At 37.0% G+C, this 20,632-nt stretch overlaps 1 protein-coding gene across 5 annotated transcripts; it reads right to left on the reverse strand.

Annotated features, from left to right (window-relative positions):
* Window positions 1-389: 389 nt before the first annotated feature.
* On the reverse strand, window positions 390-19,287 carry LOC133823584 (uncharacterized). Of its 5 annotated transcripts, none has more exons than XM_062256425.1 (28): window positions 18,892-19,287; window positions 18,688-18,782; window positions 17,803-17,902; window positions 17,032-17,136; window positions 16,712-16,874; window positions 16,071-16,188; window positions 15,890-15,952; window positions 15,686-15,766; window positions 15,297-15,391; window positions 15,056-15,194; window positions 14,760-14,846; window positions 14,411-14,530; window positions 14,201-14,329; window positions 14,023-14,120; window positions 13,807-13,930; window positions 13,313-13,420; window positions 12,985-13,126; window positions 12,510-12,620; window positions 12,265-12,325; window positions 12,035-12,110; window positions 5,112-5,300; window positions 4,863-4,973; window positions 4,337-4,501; window positions 4,081-4,239; window positions 1,971-2,204; window positions 1,699-1,872; window positions 1,320-1,429; window positions 390-1,209 (listed from the first exon to the last, which is right to left on the reverse strand). In XM_062256425.1, the coding sequence occupies exons 1-28, from the start codon at window positions 19,052-19,054 to the stop codon at window positions 687-689; spliced, it is 3,843 nt and encodes a 1,280-aa protein (XP_062112409.1). In that variant the 5' UTR covers window positions 19,055-19,287; the 3' UTR covers window positions 390-686. The 5 variants fall into 5 exon arrangements, with proteins under 5 accessions (XP_062112409.1, XP_062112408.1, XP_062112410.1 ...); XM_062256424.1 differs by having other exon boundaries at window positions 15,056-15,206; XM_062256426.1 differs by lacking the exon at window positions 18,892-19,287 and having other exon boundaries at window positions 15,056-15,206; window positions 17,803-17,898.
* Between the last annotated feature and the right edge of the window lie 1,345 nt (window positions 19,288-20,632).

A 20,632-nucleotide genomic window follows, 5' to 3' on the forward strand; every position in this document is an offset into this window, starting at 1 on the left:
AACACGATGGCTTTTTAATCCAACCTTCATAAAGATAGATGTGAAATAAATATATAAAATATTATGTTCTTTTTTTCTTTCTAAAATACAGTGTTTGAAAGTTGACACCATTCTATAAAGTACAAATTTCAAATTCAAGCGGACGAATAATTTTTTTGAGAAAGTCGTGGAATTCGAATGAGAGATTCCTTCAACTTCTCCACATATCTTGCTATAGCAGTTGAATAGGGAAAAAAATATCAATTTTCGTTTGACATTATTTTCAATAAAATTTTATATGCACCCAATTGAGTATAAATAATTTCAAAAAAATATAAACCCGGTAAAAAAAAAAAAGGATAATAAGATTTGAAATTACTTTATTTTTTAGAAAAATAAATATTTAGTCGTGTCTAATAAACGTTTACAAATTTAAGTTCCAAAAGACAACAATGCATGAATCGCATTCTGCCGTGTGATTACAAGAGGGGAAAAAATGTTTAGAGTAAAATCTATCCAAAAATGGTATAAAAATTATATTAATCTTCATTGCTCTTATTCTTCAATTGAGCAGGACCAAAAATCAAAATCACCTCCTCCTACAGATCCTAACCCTTTTCATAATTCCTAATGTTGTAAAGAGTAAATTACACATAATAATTTACAGGATAGGCAAAACAAAACAAAACAAAACAAACAAGTGAACCTCAAGCAGATTGGAGCACGGTGAGATAATAGGGATACCCCTGGCATGTACCTGAAGAATCAACATTTTTTTCACCATTGGGCAGTAGAAGATTCCAATGCAACTCATAGTTTGAAATATCATATGTCCCCGATGAAAATACAGAAATCTGAAGGGGAATATCGATCGTTGACATGGGCTCGATACGGACTCTAGTTGAACTTGCAGCAGACCATATGTATGGAGAAACAGATTCAAGAGATGGTGGTTTTCCAGATTGAGTTGCAAGGACATCAGATGTGACTTTTATGTCAGTAACTAGTGAGACATCGTGCCAACCTACTTGATTTTCATAAGTTGTAGCTGATGTTGATTCATTTGAATTGCCACTGGAGTCGTGATTGCTTATGCGCACAGATGCAATGGAGTTGGATGAGTTGTATATTGTCATACTTAGTTTAATTTCACAAAAGGATGCAGAGAAGTTGTGATATAATGTTCGAGGCCCATCTACGTGCCACGATATAGGGCTTCTGCTTGCAATACTATATATAAACCATAAGAGAGAGAACATCAGTCTTCTTAAGCATATTCAATTTCAGATATATTTATGTATACATATAACAAAATCCTTAATTTTAAAACTGGAACTTGCCTGCAATGACATGAATGGTGAGAAAAAAGATGCGATGGATCCGGAATTCCAGAATGAGGATCGCCCTTTAGCAGCTGAGAGATCAATATGAAGTCAACTGTTGAGTGGCTCTGTTCAAAGGTAAAAATAACGATTAAGTCATGAGGGTCCAAGCCAACATAAAAATGTTAAAAAAGAAAAGGCTAAACCACTATTACTAATGTCACATCACCAAAGATCGTACTTTGTTTGCCTCTATAGATCCACTTTTGTAGATCACACAAAAACCCAAGTACGGATAGCACAGGGCTCAGACTATTGATTGATTTGAAGCAGTGATGATGATAAAGATGAAAGGGAATTTGTGCTCTAACTACTGTGTTAGAATAAATTTGTCAACCTGATGTGAAATTTCCTGGTGCATTCTTTCACAATTGTGGAAATCAGCCAGTGGAGAGCTTGATGTATCAAAAAGTAGTCCAGCGCTACCCTGAGGACCCAATCCGACAACATTTCCAAGAGGAATGGAAACAGAAGATGTCTTGTCCTCTGAAGTCACTGTTTTCCTCTGATCCTGGAGCCATCGAAGTGATTTTATCCACAAAACTTTTCACCAACCTTAAACATGAAAATGAAACTAAATTTATCGTTAGTACCAAGTACTATACTAACCTTAAGCATGAAAAAACAAGACAATGATTGACCGGCCATTAGACATTGTGAAGGAAATTCAGTATGAGCAGGCTGAAGCAGGGAGATTGCCCAGTTTTCTCCAACAGACGATAACTGATGGACCTGAAAACTGTCTGCACTGGTTTTGTTGATAATGTCCATCCGCACAAGGAACTCTTGCAATTTTGACGGGCAAGGACTGACTTGGAATGCGATGTCTAAGGATGGCAATACCTATATTGACAAATTTAATATATTACCAGCTATTAGGTTTATATTAATGTAAAATGTCCACACAATTAGAAAAGGGAGTAAATTCAAAAGAAATAACATCACAAGAATACTAAACACTCAAAATTAATAAAACAATATTGGAACCTTTTAAGAAACGAACAAAACAGAGCAAGACATCTTCAAAAAGCACAAACATAATGTGGACCAAAAAAGATTTGCTGGTTTAAGATATTCAGCAATGGTTTACCCAAGACATAAATTCTATTTCAAGTACCAATTTAAACTAACACAAAATGCAAGGAAGATAATTCATTGTAGAAAATACAATTTCAATTCATAAATCTTAGGAATAAAAATATTTATTCTGTTTTATTTTTATAGGTATTTCAAGTTGTAAATAAAAAGATAATGAATTGATTTTTCAGATCCTAATCGTTAAGTTTTTCCTTGCTATATGTATCCATGATTTTTAGGGAGTGCGTTTTATTCAAAGGAGGCTAGTGCCGTATGATGAAGTTAAATACCCTCTGGTTTTCCTCACTGTTTTCATTCCTACTTTCTTTCTATGGTACAAGAGCAATCCACCTATGGTGTACCAAATGGCAAAACACCGTGTAGCCACCTCAGAAATCTCAGATGCATCCTCCACTGAAGAAATTGTACTATTTCCAGTAGTAATGGTAATTTGAATACCTTAGTTTTGCCAATCACCGGCAACTAGTTAACAAGCTAACTACTATTGTGTTGCTATAAATCTGCAGCAAAAGGAAATGTGATAATCTCACCGGAATTGTGAAGGCACATCACACCAAAAGAATTGGAATTCAAAGCCAAGAAACTGAGAATATCATATCAATGCCTTGGTTCCTCTCTCTTCCATGACCAAAAAGAGGCTAGTGAAGATTTTATGATCTACAAAACAAGCAACGAAATGTGGGATTCTACCAAGGAAACATACTCCGACAACAAGAATACCTTGCAACTCTTGGAGGTAAAGGGTCTAAGTGATCTCAAACAAGGAGAATTGACTATCACTCACTACTTAAACAAACTAAATTGGTACTGGCAGCAACTAGATCTCTTTGACAGTAAAAAATTTGGTTGTTCAACCAAAGTGCAGTTAAAAAAACAAACAAATAAAGGATTTCTGTATTCTTGTTTGGCTTTTAATAAGAGTTTGGGTGAACTGAGAGAAAGAATACTTGGCATGAAACCTAATTCCTTCAATCCGAGAAGTTATTTCAGAAGGAGAGAAGAAAGCATGAAGAAGGTTATGGTGGGTAATCAAGGAGACAAGGACCATCAGACCCTAATGAAATTTCAGCTCTTGTCATCACCATTTGTGGACTCAATACACCTCGTGACAACAACCATGATAGCATACATCACGATTGGACTACGCATAAAAAAAGAGTTGAACAAAGAATCATGAGCCTGATTCATAAAACTATGCATCTTCAAGTAGATGATATTCTCACAAAGGTACTCCGAGAGTAAAGTTTGAAGAATTAACATCCAAGTTTGTAATAATTAATATCCATTCCCACCTTGAGGGGAGTAACAAATTTAATACCTATAATTTAGTAAATTAAAAAAAACTATTATGTTTTAATTCAAACAGCTATTTCTGTAAATAAAAAGATGAGGATTTGATTTTTCAGATCCTAATCTTTCTGTTTTCCCTTGCAATATATTCCTTTTTTTTTTTTATTTTAGGATTATTCCTTGTTCAAACAACACAGCTAGTGCCGTATGATTCCCTAGGGTATTAGTGATAAAGAAACAATATCAAAATAACAGAGCTCTCTCTGTTCATTCTATTTTCTTTATTCATGCTATGACATTTTCATCCTATAGCAATGCCAGATATAAACACCTGCAAATTATGATGCATGGCAAGGGTGCGGTATCTCATAGTGCTTGATGTATCTTCTATCTCATAGTATATGGTTATGTATAAGGAAATATTTCCAGGAACAGCAGCCCGAAACCAAAGAGGCCACAATAATGGTGTTTCCCCTTTGATAATTGTGTCCTGAAACAATGAGAGGAAAAAAAACATAAGATCAGAAATGTTGGATTCGTTATATGATAAAGGTAAGACAACAGAAAGGAAGAGATTGGATACTGACCTCTGGAAACAGAAACACAGGTTGAGACGTGTTACCAGGATTAGGTTGTATAGAACTTTGTCCAGAATTTGTCTTCATTTCCAAGCAAGCAGGAAATTCCACATCCAAACTTTCCTGACTCCCAATATTCAGAAATCTTGGATGACTGACCTTCATCTTCAAGTTCTGCCAGAACATCACATCGCATTAAGAACTGCATACGTTTAGAAAAAGACTAACATGCACGTAAAATTTATCTGTTAGCCCAAAATATCGACAACTGCATAAACTGCACTATGCATGCTGCTTCAGAGCACACTAGCTAGAATTTCTGGCAAGTACAAAGGAGTATGAATGTCCAAATCACAACTTCCCAGCAGAGACTAGAAAACACAATTTAAAAGCAATTCCAAACAAAAAGCTCGGTGCCCCACTTCCTGAATTATCAAGAGGAATGGGTCTGGCCAAATAAAAGAAACCTGCTAGAAACTACCAGCAGATAGAGAATTGAAAAGAAAAGAAAAAAGGTTATTGAGTGTTAGTTTACTTTAACAGCAGATTCTGATTGATTTCTCAACTCCAGTACAAGTTGTTGTACATCTCCTGCATACACACTTGTGGGTAATGGCCGAATGACGCCCTCAAGTTTTGGTAGACTCTGAACATTGAAAAGAATAAAGTAAAAAGAAGTCAAGCCAAATCATTTCAGGTAAACCTTTTCTTTTTTCTTTTTTGTTATTATTGTTGGGAGAGGTCTTAACAGGAGAGGGTTGAGACTGGGAGAGAAAATATGCACCTTGATCACCACAAACTTCAGGCTGTCATCAGAAGAACGGCTAGCACTCCGTCTTCTTCCCTTTGAACTTTTTTTCTTGATAGGATATGACTCAAAATTATGAAAACCAACAACAGCACCTGACAGATTCCACCTTATGCCAACAATGTGTAAAATCCCTTCTACTGTTGGAGTAACCGTTAGTTGCACCTAGAAAGTAAATATGAGCTGTCAATAGACAGAATTAATAATACTTGTAAACCAAAGATGCTGTAACAGAGAACATACATAAAATAAATCATGTTCATGGATTAGTAAGGCATCCTTTAATATATCATTTATACACTAATGCTTCATTTGGTGAGTAGAATATTGCATTGGATTGAGAAAAAAAATGATTGAATTAATTCTTTACCATGAGAAAATAAATTAGATAGAAAGTTACAATTTTTTTTTCTTTTTTCAATATGAAGATGGAGGGTTGGATAGAATAAACTTATTCCAAATTTCTCAATGAGACAATTATAGGTTTTCAAAATTTTGATTGGTTAGTATATAAAGATAGATAGATGATAGACCTTCCCTCACTTATGTGTATTCTAGGAAGCACAAGAAGAATACCAGTGGGGTTGCAGCAGGGGATAAAAATTAAGAGTCAGTTATTTGGGTTGAATTAGAGTATGGGTGAGTGCACCGTATTTTCCTAGTCCTTTAGAATAAATAGGCTTTTCCTAGTCCTTTAGAATAAATAGGCTGGTCCGTAGAGAGGAGAGGTTGTCAAGTATTTTGTAAGGTTTAATACTTGTTTGGAGAGAACCAAGCTCTCGAAATCTCGGTAATCAATACAATTCAGAATTTTCTTCTACCCTTTTCTTCTTTTTTCTACTGTGTTATGCTATTTTGACAGGAACTTCCTATCAAACAAATTGGTACCAGAGTCGTAGGATTCAATGGGGCCAAAGAAGGATGCTCAAGTCGACGTGATGGAGGAGAAAATGGAGATGGTTCAAGCGGACCTCAGGCGAGAAATCACAGAGGTGCGATCAGAATTTCGGCAACTTCCCAGGGATATCGACCTGATGAAAGAAGATGTTCAAAAGATTCCATCCATGGAGAAGAAGCTGGACTTGTTAGCAGGCCAGATGTCTGAGATATTCCAGCTACTTCAATCACAAGTTCGGCCATCAATGGAGGCCACTGCTGCGAGTATAGATAGGGAGAAACAGGCTGAGGAAGGAGAGTTCCATCCCAAGTCGGCTCGGGCATCACCAAGTGTTCAATCGGTGCCGAGAATGACTCCTACAGCAAATCCATTTGCTCCGACGTATGGACGAGATTACCGACCGCCGAGAATGGAGCTGCCCTTGTTCTCAGGAGACAACCCCGATGGCTGGGTGTTTAGAGTGGAGAGATATTTTCTTCTGAATCACTTAACTGAGATTCAAATGTTGGAGGCAGCCATTATTGGATTGGAAGGTGATGCTCTCACTTGGTTTCAGTGGGAAAACAAACGGCAACCGATTGGTTCTTGGGCAGTGATGAAACACCAGCTGCTTTCTCGGTTCCGGGCGATTCCGGTGGGCTCGATATAAGAGGAACTTCTTTCAGTACGGCAAGAGGCGACGGTGAGGGAGTACAGGGTGAAGTGGGAAGCATTGGCGTCTCAGGTCCCCGATGTACCCAAACATATTCTGGAAGGGAGTTTTATCAAGGGTTTGAAAGAAGAAATTAAGGCTTCAATCCATATACTACAACCCACGGGCTTGGCCCAAATTATGGAAACAGCCCAACGAATAGAGGAGGGCCAACAATTTTTTAATGCAGCTCAGGTTACGTCTCAACCCACGAAAAGCCCAAACACTAAACCCAACCTTAGCCCACTCACCTCCTTCAGATCCACGACTAACCCATTTAGCCACAAATCGTTTTCCCCCGTTTCATCACCTTCATCCATCGCATCATCTTCTCCGACCACGGTAACCACCAAACCAACCTTGCCAACCTTGCCGTCCTCCCTTCGCATGTCTGAAGCCGAATACAATGACAAGAGAGCTCGTGGGGTTTGCTTCAAGTGTGATAAAAAATATTATCATGGGCATCAATGTGAAAAAAAATCCTTACAAGTCATGTTAATTACTGATGAGGAAGACCTCAATACGCCTACCGATTCCCCGCCAGCGAGTCCGGACTCAGAGGAAATAATAGCGACTGAAGAAACGCTAGCCATGTTATCACTTCATTCACTAACTGGTTTCTCATCCTCTCATACCATGAAATTGGCTGGCCGTATCGGACAGCGACCAGTCACAGTATTGATAGATAGTGGGGCTTCTCATAATTTCATATCTATGGATGTTGTTTCGGCCTCTGAAATACAAATCACTACCACTTCTTGTTATGGAATCTTGCTGGGCACAGGTGATAAGGTTCGTACGAAGGGGATTTGTGCTCAGGTTGAATTGGATTTGGGGCCCCTCAAGGTAGTTACTGATTTTTTGCCCTTGGAACTTGGCAATATGGATGTGGTTCTTGGTGTCAAATGGTTGGAAACATTGGGGAACATCCAAGTTAATTGGAAAACCATGGTGATGAAGTTTCAAATGGGCGGAGCGTGGGTCACTTTACAAGGGGATCCCAGTTTGTGCAAGTCACCAATCACTCTCAAGGCTTTGTTTCACATGGTGGAGCAAGAGGGTTATGGATTTTGGGTGCACCTTGGCGTTTTGGCAGCAGCACCCCCGGAGCTAATCGAGCGTCTACCTCAGGCCGTACTTGACCTTCTCGATCGGTACAGCTCAGTTTTTTCTATGCCATCCGGGTTACCTCCGACACGTTCCCGAGAGCACTCGATTACCCTTCAAGAAGGGGCTGGTCCGATTTCGGTACGTCCATATCAATATGCCCACGCACAGAAAGATGAGATAGAGCGGTTGGTCTATGAAATGCTTCAATTTGGTATTGTACAACCGAGTACAAGTCCGTTTCCAAGTCCGGTTCTCTTGGTGAAAAAGAAAGATGGGAGTTGGCGATTTTGTGTCGATTACCGGGCCTTAAATAGAGAGACGGTCGCTGCTAAATTTCCTATCCCCGTCATTGATGAATTGTTAGATGAATTACACGGAGCTCAAATTTTTTCTAAGTTGGACTTGAAGTCCGATTACCACCAAATCCAGGTAGCGGCTTGGGATGTAGAGAAAACAGCTTTTCGTACGCATGAACGACACTATGAGTTCCTTGTCATGCCATTCGGTCTCACCAATGCTCCGGCGACATTTCAAGCTCTCATGAACGAAGTATTTCGGGACTTTCTACGAAAGTGTGTGCTGGTGTTCTTTGATGACATCCTTGTGTATAGTGCATCCTTGGAGGAGCATTTGCAACACTTAGAGCAAGTGTTAGCCAAGCTGCAGCAACATCGCCTTTATGCCAATCAAAAAAAGTGTCTGTTCGCTCAATCTCAAGTGGAATATTTAGGCCACATCATTTCAGCTCAAGGAGTATCAGCCGATCCAAGCAAGCTGCAAGCTATGACTAGTTGGCCAGCCCCAAAATCCATCAAAGAGCTACGGGGATTTCTCGGTCTCACTGGTTATTATAGAAAGTTTGTTAAGGGGTATGGAGAGTTAGCAAGACCTTTGACAGATCAGCTACGCAAGGATGCCTTCTGCTGGTCCCCAATAGCGCAAGAAGCTTTTGACAAGCTCAAACATGCCATGTGTTCCGTGCCGGTGTTAGCTCTCCCTGATTTTTCAGCACCATTTGTGGTGGAGGCTGATGCTTCCGGATCCAGTTTAGGGGCTATTCTCATGCAAAATCAGCGCCCAATCGCCTTTTACAGCAAGGCTCTATCCCCGCGGGCGAGCGCAAAGTCAGTTTATGAGAGAAAGCTGATGGCCATTGTGCTCGCAATTCAAAAATGGCGTCCATACTTGTTGGGGCGAAGGTTTTTAGTGAGTACGGATCAGCGTAGTTTAAAGTACTTGCTGGAACAACGATTGGTGGCTTCGAAGCATCAAAAATAGCTAACAAAATTGCTGGGGTACGACTTTGAGATACAATATAGGCCAGGATTAGAAAACAAGGCAGCAGACGCCTTATCTCGGATTCCTCACGCACCTGCCCTTGCTGCCATTTCTGTTCCAAGTGTGGTGTCTATTCTAGATTTGCAAGCTCATATTGCTTCCGATCCTATGCATGGCAAGGTGGTCCAGGATTTAAACTCAAGCCGCGATGGTGGGGGGTATTCGTTGCATCATGGCGTTCTTCGCTTTAAAGGGCGGCTGGTTTTGCCCTCCACTTCACCATTTATTCCTTTGTTCCTTCACTAATATCACAGCAGTAATATGGGAGGACATTCGGGTACTTTCAAGACATTTCAGAGAGTGGCCGCAGACTTGTATTGGCCGGGTATGAGGAAGGATGTCCAGAAATTTGTTGAGGAATGCTCAGTTTGCCAACGGAATAAATATATGGCTCAATCCCCAGCCGGGTTACTCCAACCACTCCCTATTCCGGCACAAGTTTGGGAAGATATTTCCATGGATTTTATAGAGGGGTTACCACCTTCGAATGGCTTTGATTCAATTCTCGTGGTGGTGGATCGCTTAAGCAAATATGGTCATTTTATCCCTCTTCGCCATCCTTATTCTGCCATGACAGTTGTTGAGGTGTTTACTCGTGAGATTGTGAAGTTAGATGGTGTGCCTCGCTCGATTGTTTCAGATAGGGACAAGATCTTCCTTAGTGCTTTTTGGAAGGAGCTCTTTCGTTTGCAAGGCACTCTGCTAAAACACAGTACCGCTTACCACCTACAATCAGATGGACAAACTGAGGTAGTCAACTGGGGTTTAGAGACTTACCTCCGCTGTTTTGTTGGGTCTAAACCTCGTCAATGGTCTAAATGGCTCTCATGGGCTGAGTATTGGTACAATACTTCGTTTCATTCTTCAGCAGGCATGACTCCTTTCTGAGCTCTTTATCACCGTGACCCTCCTCCATTGATTCGCTTTGAAGCAGCCACAACTCCAGTCTCAGCAGTAGGGCAGCACCTACACGAGCGGGATGACATTCTTTCCCTGTTGAAAGAAAACCTTCAGCAAGCTCAGCAGCGGATGAAAGTTCAAGCGGATCGTAAACGTCGGGATGTTGAGTTCAAAGTTGGCGATTTGGTCTATGTAAAGCTTCGACCGTATCATCAAAGATCGGTGGCCAAACGTCACAATGAGAAGCTCTCTCCTCGTTTTTTTGGCCCATTTCCAGTGCTGGCACGAGTTGGGGCAGCTGCCTACCGCCTCAAGCTCCCACCACAGGCTGTCATCCATTCTGTTTTCCATGTCTCTCTTCTACGGGCAGCACTCAGGCCACAACAGCAGGCTACTAGTATTCCTCCTGGGTTGACAACAGAACTGGAATGGACATTGGAACCTGAAGATATCCTGGATTTTCGTCCTGGAACACACAAGATTCAGCCACAAGCTCTCATCAAATGGGTCAACCTTCCTGAATTTGAGGCTACTTGGGAAGATTTTCAAGTCATACAGAAGCAATTCCCTCATTTCCACCTTGAGGACAAGGTGAGACTTTTGGCCGGGGGTATTGATAGACCTTCCGTCACTTATGTGTATTCTAGGAAGCACAGGAAGAATACCAGTAGGGTTGCAGCAGGGGATAAAAATTAAGAGTTAGTTATTTGGGTTGTATTAGAGTATGGGTGAGTGCACCGTATTTTCCTAGTCCTTTAGAATAAATAGGCTGGTCTGTAGAGAGGAGAGGTTGTCAAGTATTTTGTAAGGTTTAATACCTGTTTGGAGAGAACCAAGCTCTCGAAATCTTGGTAATCAATACAATTCAGAATTTTCTTCTACCCTTTTCTTCTTTTTTCTACTGTGTTATGCTATTTGGACAGGAACTTCCTATCAATAGACATAAATAAGAGTATAGAAAAAACTACAAAACATTGTTTTTAACATTTTTCAAAATAGATAACCAATCAATTTTTTTTAGTAGGTCCAACCTGTTTAATTAATTTGGATTTGTAAAATCATTTTCAAACACTAAACAAATCACACTCCCAAATTTTTGGCTTAATTCTTTCTACTTGCTCTATTATAGAGCCAAATCACATGATAAAGTTTATCCAATCTAATTCAAGCATATCCTATTTTTCAAACATGACAAAGCATTATGTCAATACCATTTATACACTAAAGTGTCTATTGTCGGCATGTGCTTGGTTGAATTAGATTTAAAATATATATATCTTTTATGAATATGAAAAGATTACAATAAAAGAAATGCGGTTGAAACCACAAAACAAGACAACAAAACTAGAATTTTATGCTTGGATAAGTTATATTATGTTCTAAGCATATCTATTTTTTCAACATACAATACAGTTCATGTTATAAGGTATTTATATAAAAATCTAGGACAAGAAAAATCTTTTGTAATTAAAGATCTTAAGACCTGAGCAATATAGAACTTTAAGCAAGCATGTCATAACCTCTTTACAGAGAGTTGAAAACTTAAAATTTGCTTGATCTATGCAAGTAGCTGTTCTTATAAGTTGTTCAGCACAAGTTCTTCTGTTGCCCTTCCTTTCTATTGTTTATTACATGAATGAAAGTCTTATCTGAGCTGAATTTCCATTTATACACATACAACAGTTATCACATTAATCCCATCCTAGAACAGACTTGGAACATATCATAGAAAAATATTTAAAAATAGAAAATGGATTGAAAGATGCATAGGAAACAACTACTGAGAAATGAGAATTGATCAAACAGAATAGACTATCTCCAATAAAAGAAAAAAAAATTAAAATTTAATTGCATTCATACCATATTCTAACAATTTTAGAACATCCACTTCTTTCTTAAAAAACAAACCAAAAAAAGGGGAGGGGGGGTTATTTTGTTCCTTTGCCTCAATAAAGCACTTACCATGATTGTTTTACCTCCTTCTAATGAAAAGTTAACCTTTGACAAAGAAAAGGAGGAATCATTTCGACTTGTTTCCCTGCCAAAAGAAAACAAGAATTCTAGCTTCACAAAGTAAACATGATCTGTGAGGAATTACCAAGATATAGAAGCTTGCTAATCAGAAAACATTCAAGGTAAGAACTACATAATTACCCATCATCGGTAAGAACTATAAAGCTTGAAATACATACCTGCTGGTTATCTCAATAGATTCATCATTGTTCTGAACCTCCTGTGCTGGGCTATTAGCATCTGCATCAGCACAAACTGTTTAGCTATTCTGGTTAACATAATTACCCTTTTTTTTTTAAATTGGGCTCCTCGCCTAACTCCTTACAATATTTTTATTTACCAACTTTTACTTATGAAAGAAACTAAATAAATAAATAATAGTGAACACACAAGAAGAAAATAGGCAAACATGAGGTCCACTTACCAGATGTTGTCTCATCTGAACTTGTGGAAAGCTCACACATCAGGGATACACTAGATACAGTTATGGGAATTTGCAAAGGATTTTTTAATTCAATATCAACCCTCACTGCTTCTGCAAAAGGATGAGGGTGCATAACAAGCATCTATTAGATAAATTAAACAAATCTGTACAAATACCTCGTTTGAAGGCATACAAAAAATTAAGAGAAAAACAAGATTTCTCATTCAGCAGAGTTTACATAAGATTCTAGCAAAAAGACTTCAAACCTAAATTAGTCTGTTAAAAAATATGGAGAGAGAGAGAGAGAGACTGGTGGAGAACTAGAAGGTGAAGAGAAGACGAGTTATAAATGCAGTAAACGGACAAGTATTTTCATTTTCTTTCATTCTTAAGAACATCTCAGTTCTATCACAAGAGTACAAAGGTAAATTAATCAAATTAATTTATGATAAATGATATTCCATCACCTACATACCTCCAGCAACACAAACATTTGAATCTTTAAGCTTTTTGGGGAGAATCTTTGAGTGTATCTCTAGCCAATTAGTCCTGACAGTAGTCAGTGATGGAACCAAGTCCTCTTCTAATGAACGCCATATGCTTTCATTAACACTGGCCTAACATATTTTGGAAATGCAATACATCAATATAAGCCAGAAGGCAAGGTTTAAACTCTAACTAAGAAAATATTTGTGCTATTATGGCAGCAGAAGGGAGGGGGAGAAAGAAGACCACACCAGAAGAAAAAAAACAACCTATGCACGTGTTTGCACCAACATGTATTCAAATCTAATGTAACTTACTGCTGTAGGTGATGCATATGTTCGATGATCTTCAAAAATGACCTTAAGGGATGAGACGTTAATCTCAGGCAATCGAAGTTTCGAAACTTCAATCGTCTTTCCTGTTTTCTGTATTATTTGTAAAAAAAAATAAAAAAAAACCAGAATACATACAGTTAACTTTCAAGAGAGCTTGTTTTAAAGAACGAAGATAAAATAAGAACATTGGATTACAGCAACATGACATAGTAGAATATTTTCTCCCGTTTCTTTGTTTAGTTCCAGAAGTTATGCACTTATCCAGCCTCATATTCTTTCTGTTGTCTCATCAAATCAGGCTTATTTTAAAGAAGCTTTGACTTTTTAACAAGTAATTAAGGTAAGTGGAAAGAATCAAAGCCCAGATAAGATGAAGTACTACAGACTGGCAAATGATTTTTCTTCAAGAACCAGACAGTTCTTACAAGTTACAAACTCTATTGATGAAAAAAATAAATAAATATCACCAGTGTCACCTGAACAATTTGAAGAAAGTGCTTAAGAAATATGTCCTGTGTTGCCTTGGACTGATGACTACAGGCCAGAACCTCCAATACATGAGAGGCAGCCAAGTCATAATTCCCAAGATTCGCATACCATCTGAGACAAAAGTTTAGCAAAGGGTTTGCAACTTTAAAACAATATAAAGTAAAGCTTGAAAAGTAAAACAAAAACATGTTGGTGCAACTTACTGTCCAATATTGAAATGCACATGGTCCTTAATATGGCTCCATGTAGTTTCTTTGTAAACTGAAATGGCATTTTTATATGTACGTATTGCATGTTTAATCTGGCCAAGAAAAAGTAAGCCAGTTGTTAGCAAACACAACTTCCCTTGCTAACTTTCAAATTTGTTTTCGGTATCATTACCTGATCACTTTTTTTGTAACGCTCGCCGGAAAGAACAAGATGAAATCCATATTTGTGCGACATCGGTGGCTTGGACAACAAGTAGCAATAAGATGCTTGCTCAAGCATTACAGCAGAATGTAGTGGTTCCTAAAAAACAATTTGTTTATCAGAAGCATACGATCAAATTTTCTCACCCATTGTTGTTCAAAGAAAATGTGCTTTACTTACCTCACCACAAACACGAAAGTAAACCGTGGCAGCCTCTTTAAACTGATCTCTTGTCTTCAGCATTTCTACCCACCAAAGACCACACCGTGTTGCGTTTTGCTGACCAGATGGCCCAATTTTCTGCATGAATACCAATTCAAATAATCACACACAATTCTTAGGGAGAAAAGAAACAAACAGATTTTAGAATACGCAGAATACTGACTAGGTAAAAATAGATTCTGGGAGGATATTCAGTTGAATGTTTTATGAGGCTTGGTCTTCTCTTATTGTAGAATACTTTTCATACAGTTTTTCCCTTAAATAATAATTAAAAATAAATAATAAATAAAAAGTAAGAGGTACGTACTAAATAAGTATTAAACGCATTTTCCATGCAATACTCTGCCTCCTTTCTCGATTGATCTAGCATGAAGTATGTAAGCCCCGTCATTTCCTACAATAACATGAAAAATCCCAAGGCTCTTACAAGACAATCCACTTCCCAAATTAGAGATAGCAACTAGAAAAAACTTTAAAAAGAAGAACTATTTATAAAGGGGAAAAACAGAAACTGAAGATTTACAAGTACTAAAAAACACTAGGGCTGAGAATCAAATCCCAAATTAAACAAAATGAAATCACTAAAATACAAGTTTCAGCTACCTGCACACCAGCGTAGCGCTTCCACGCTTTATCAAGCTTGTAATCCATTGAAATTAAACGATAGTTTGACAATGCAAGTTCATAATCTCTCAGCATGAAGGCATAATCACCCAATACTCTAATCTGAGATTCAATGGAACTGAAGGTGTACCTTAAACAGCAAAATATAGAAACCAAATCAGGATAACAAGGGGAGAGAATAACCATACAATTAACAAGTAAAATATTTTGTTCAACATACGTCGAACCATTGGACGATTCTACAACTTCATCTTTGCCTTTTCTCCACCACAAGTTTTTAATTTGGTTTTTAAATCCCTTCCTTGTTGCAGAAACCTGATTAAAACAGAAAATGAGACAAAGAAGAAACAAGGACAATGAATTGGAAGAAAGACCATAAGTAATTATTTTTACTTTTCGTTTATCAGAAATATTATATAATTAAAATGCAATGTTCCCATCACTATGAACACCAAGCAATATGATGAAAATCACATATCTATTTTTCATAAGAAACAATAAGTTGTGTATTAATAAAAAGGAGAGGTCTCATCCATGTTTACAACCTTAGAAGACAGTCATAGACTATTAAAGAAATAATATTACACCCAAAGACGTGAATTGTCATACCTGTTGATTGAGTAGACGTATCTTCTGCTCCATGTAAGGAATGATGTGTTTTGTTGACAAATCTTGCATGATATCTTTCATCTGTTCCCAGTTGTAAAAATTGGATATCATGGTCAAAATTCTGATGTAAGCAAAAACCATTCGAATCATCAATTGCACGTAACCTTTTGATGGTATTGAAAACAATGAGAAACAGAAATTTACCTCATTAAGATCATCAACATCAAGGAAGCAACCGAGTTTCTGACCAGGGGATGCATCAGATTTCTGTCATTGTGAGAAAATTAGCTAGAGCAGATTCACTGTACCTTATCAACTATTAATAAACTTAAAAAGGGAGGGAACACAAAATAATAATAAAATAAAATCCTTAAACGTAACTTACATAAAGCCCCCAAGGATTATCCTGATGTTCAACCACACCACATTCAGAGGAATTTATGCAAAGTAATTGACAGTCAGAACCAAAGGTGCTCCTCATCTCAGTTAAAATCCTAGCTGCTCTGCACAGATAACCCCAAGAGCTCCCACATTATTTTCAATTCATAATTGTTGCTTAGTCTTATTTTAAAATCCAGAAATGCTGAACATGAAAGTAGACAAGAAATCATCAGGGAATCTATGGAAACGTCTGATGGAGTTGAAAGAGCAAAATTAAACTTGACAAGGGATATATATCCCTTGATCTAGACACCAACAAATCCTCATCAGGTTCATGATCTGAACACACACACCCAACTAATCCTTTTCATTCACAGTAAAGAATGAAAGTTGATTTTTAATTTATCATGATCTGATAACAAGAAATTTTCAGTTTCCAATCAAAATCCAGCTTAGGACAACAATGAGGTAGTTATTTAGCTGGAATTTTCACAAAGATAGCTAATAGAAATTCAATATACAATTTTTAGCTGAATAAATTAGCATCAGGGTGAAAGTTACCAAGTCTCACTTTGAAACATAAACATACAGTAAAACAATGATTACAAATTACAAGTTCTAAGAAATCAGAAAATATGTTTATACTTCTCAGAAGTGCCGTCTTGATTATCATGAACCAATAAATAATGCTTTAAAATCTTCGGGTCCATTGCACCATCATTAAGAAGAGATGGCAGTTTGTTGGTGTTGAAGAGATCAACAAACTTGTTGATAGGCTGTTCATCCTTTGAAGAAACAACCAAAAGACCTGGAAGTAAATTTTGGAAAGAGGGAGAAAAGAATCAAATGAAAAAGTAATAATCAACAATTCTAAATAACTACACTTGACATGGGAAGCTATATATTGAGCCTAAGATTATAAAGGCACAAGTCAAACATAAGACTAAAACGTTCCAACACCTTACATGCCACAGGATGGTCAAAAGCTTCATGATCTGAAAAAGATGCACTTCGCACAAGCTCTTTATTGAAGACCTGAAACCATGACGGTAGATTTTCAACAGCAGAGCCTGCAGAGAAAAGCCACAACTCATCAGCAACTAAAACCTATGACCTTCCAATATTGTAAGAAGTGATACAGAGGCAATTACAAATGATTAAAAACAGTGAATGCAACTAACAAGGTTACTTGAGCTTCCTTAATTCGCACTCCTTTTTTTCCCTCTCATATAGGTTACCCATTGCTGCACATGTCAACTAAAAATTCCTCCCTCCTTCCTTGTTTTAAGATCCTTTGTCAAACAACAAATTGCTACACATCCAACAAGGCTAACATCCTCATGCTCATCTCTCTACCCCTAATTTTCTTCTTAGTAATATAATTCAGAAGTAAACTTGCTAATTAGAAAGCTGCACAAACATATATATGTTTCATAAAAAAATAAATCAAAAGATAACCTCCTTACTGTTTTCATGACATAGCAAGAAGCCCCTGATTAATTTAAAAATTAACAACTTTATAAAGTAATATAATATAAGGGGCACTCATTTGTAATGTTTTTTACCATTTTATCATTTGTGACATTCTTACTTCCCTTTTCATCAGTAGAAAAATATCCAATAACATGTCCAAATGAATTGACAAAAACTAGACACAGCAAATATTTTCTACTAGAATGTTACTAACTTTAAACAAGTAATTGCTTCTGGGTAACTATGAAAGACAAATCACTTACGAGAATGTTCATTATTTATTAGAGGATGATCTGAACTCAATTCAGATAGATCTTTTTCCCCAGCCTGCGTAATGACCTGTTTCAACCGCTCTCTTGCTACCTTATTGGAACAAGAATGCACAATCTCAAATTCAGGCTCAGAGAAAACATAATTAATAAGGGTCTGGTACAATTTAAAAATTGCTAAACCTGTACTCCAAAAACCAATGTGCAACTAAACAGGGATCATAAAGATTCCCTGAGACAAAAACATGCTTTAGCAAGCTAGAACCATCACTGTTTCAAGTAAAGCAAAGTCTTAACAAGTTTACCCTGCAGTCCTACCATGTGTATCCAAAATCATTTTTTCCCCTTCGCTGTATGCCTAAAGTGGTGAAAATCCAACCATAAGGCAGTATATAGCCAACACATCCGAATTCCACAATTGAGATATAGTAACGTCTTTTCAAAGAGAAAGCGGAGAACATACTATATTGTCGTGGAGTTAAGTTTTGAGTAGCTTTGTGCATAGTTGATGCAAAGGAACTAAGAACAAAATGTTTTACTAATTATGTAAGGAATTGGATTCCTTTTTGGAGTTATGTTTTAGGGGTTCTCTCATTCCCTTGGTATACATGGTTTCCAGTAATAATATTGAGTGTTCTGTATATTATCAACAAATCAGATCTCCCTCCAATGCTCAATCTAGTAAGATAATCAGATACCTACAGAACCCAAATCCTATTGCCATAAAAATTGAGACAATTATACTTGATAATGCCAGGGAAAAAAACAAAAGGTAATTTCGATAAAAGTGAACGTTGCTGATTCTTTCTTCTAATCATTTTTCCACATTTCATTAGAAAGATTGGGTTGGCGTGGGAATTAACACATTCAGTGAAGTACCTCCAAATTTGGTTGCCCAATATCCGAAGCATAAAACAATCGTAACTTGAATTTCTGAAGCCTGTAAGATTGATCACTAGCTGTCCGTACTGGTACTGCAACAAAATGAACTCAAGCCATCAAATTTCCCCTTCCAAACCCTAGAAACGCATATATGTACTTATGCTGATACAAATATATATATATATATATAAAAAGCTTTACCGTCGATGTTGTTGAAGCTGCAAAAGGGGCTGAGCATTTGAACGAAGTTGACGCCATTCTTGAGACAAGCTTCTTCGACGAGCGGTGTGCCGAGCACCATCACAACCGGAGTGATCTCGTCCAATAGCATTTGGCCAAGTGGCGTGTTCGCCGGATCCGCCATTGTTTTTTTCGATTTTAATTGCCTTAATTCGGAAAAGTGTGGCTTCTTTTCCGTTGCGATTCGATAGCCAAACTGAGCTACTCACTGAGTCGAATCGGCTCGTTGCGTGAGTCACTCGGGATTAGGCTCGCTCAGATCTCCGACTACGTCAATGGCGGATGGAGTGGACTGGAAGAGCCTGCTTTGAGTGATCGTATCTCTCTGGATTAAACAAAAGGGGCTGTCTACGACATGGCTGTTAACGGGCCATGTAGTTCTCATTTCGGGCTGTTATTTTAATGGGCCTATTGGGAAGCTGCAAGCATTGTTGCTTTAGATTTTCTTAGGAATATGGAACTTGAGGGTGTTTGGCACATTAACTAAAAAATTGTTTTTTGTTTTTAAAAGTTAAAAACTGTTTTTTGAAAACAAGTGTGGGTGTTTGGCATTGTTTTCAGAAAACAATTTTTAAAAACAAAGTTACAAAAAACAGAAAATTTTGAGAACAAGGAAAAGTTGTTTTCTATTGTTCTCAAATTTTCTCACTTCTTATTTTTCATCATTTTTTCTTTTAAATTATTTTATCTCATTATTTATTGTAAACTTTTAAAATATTTTTCTCTTTATAAATATATTTGTTAATTTTTTATTTAAGATTCTAAAACAATTTTTTAGTTTTATTTTTTTAAAATCTTAAATAAAAAATTAACAAATATATTTACAAAGAGAAAAATATTTTAAAAGTTTGCAATAAATAATGAGATAAAATAATTTAAAAGAAAAAATGATGAAAAATAAGAAGTGAGAAAATTTGAGAACAACAGAAAACAACTTTTCCTTGTTCTCAAAATTTTCTGTTTTTTGTAACTTTGTTTTTAAAAATTGTTTTCTAAAAACAATGCCAAACACCCACACTTGTTTTCAAAAAACAGTTTTTAGCTTTTAAAAACAAAAAACAGTTTTTTAGTTAAGGTGCCAAACACCCTCAACTTTTTGTTGTTCTCAAAATTTTCTGTTTTTTGTAACTTTGTTTTTAAAAATTGTTTTCTGAAAACAATGCCAAACACCCCTACTTGTTTTCAAAAAACAGTTTTTAGCTTTTAAAAACAAAAAACAGTTTTTTAGTTAAGGTGCCAAACACCCTCTTACTTTCTTTTTTTTTCCATTTTTATGCAATTAACTTTTAAAAAATCTCATATTGCAAGATGAATTCAAGGCTGCAATACCTTCTCCAAATTAGCACTCGAGTTCAACATAATGAAGCTCATCTCTAGTGAGTGTTCGCCAGCAAACACATAGAACTTGGAGTATTCAATCAATGCGGGATCATATTACGCTACTATAAAATTGAGATCATATTACACTACTATAAAATTGAAATTTTGTGACATTTAAAAACTGTCGTTGTTGATTAAAACGACAATTAATTAATTGTTGTCATTGCCTATGCTATAAGCTTTGCTGATAGTTATTAACTGTCGTTGTTGCTGTCAACGCTGTACGCCCTGATTTTCCACGGGCTATTAGCGAGCTGAGATATAGCCTAATTATATCAGCCACGTGGATACCACATGACCGGAGCTTCTGTCGTCAGGTCCT

The sequence above is a fragment of the Humulus lupulus genome, chromosome 3, assembly GCF_963169125.1.
Source record: "Humulus lupulus chromosome 3, drHumLupu1.1, whole genome shotgun sequence".
Taxonomy (NCBI): domain Eukaryota; kingdom Viridiplantae; phylum Streptophyta; class Magnoliopsida; order Rosales; family Cannabaceae; genus Humulus; species Humulus lupulus.

Coding starts and splice junctions, on each gene's coding strand:
- LOC133823584 (XM_062256424.1), bottom strand. CDS start 19,054: ATGGCGGATCCGGCGAACACGCCACTTGGCCAAATGCTATTGGACGAG. Junction 14,121..14,200: donor GTTACAAAAAAAGTGATCAG/GTAATGATACCG, acceptor TTTCTTGGCCAG/ATTAAACATGCAATACGTAC. Junction 2,205..4,080: donor CCATGCATCATAATTTGCAG/GTGTTTATATCT, acceptor TTGTCAATATAG/GTATTGCCATCCTTAGACAT.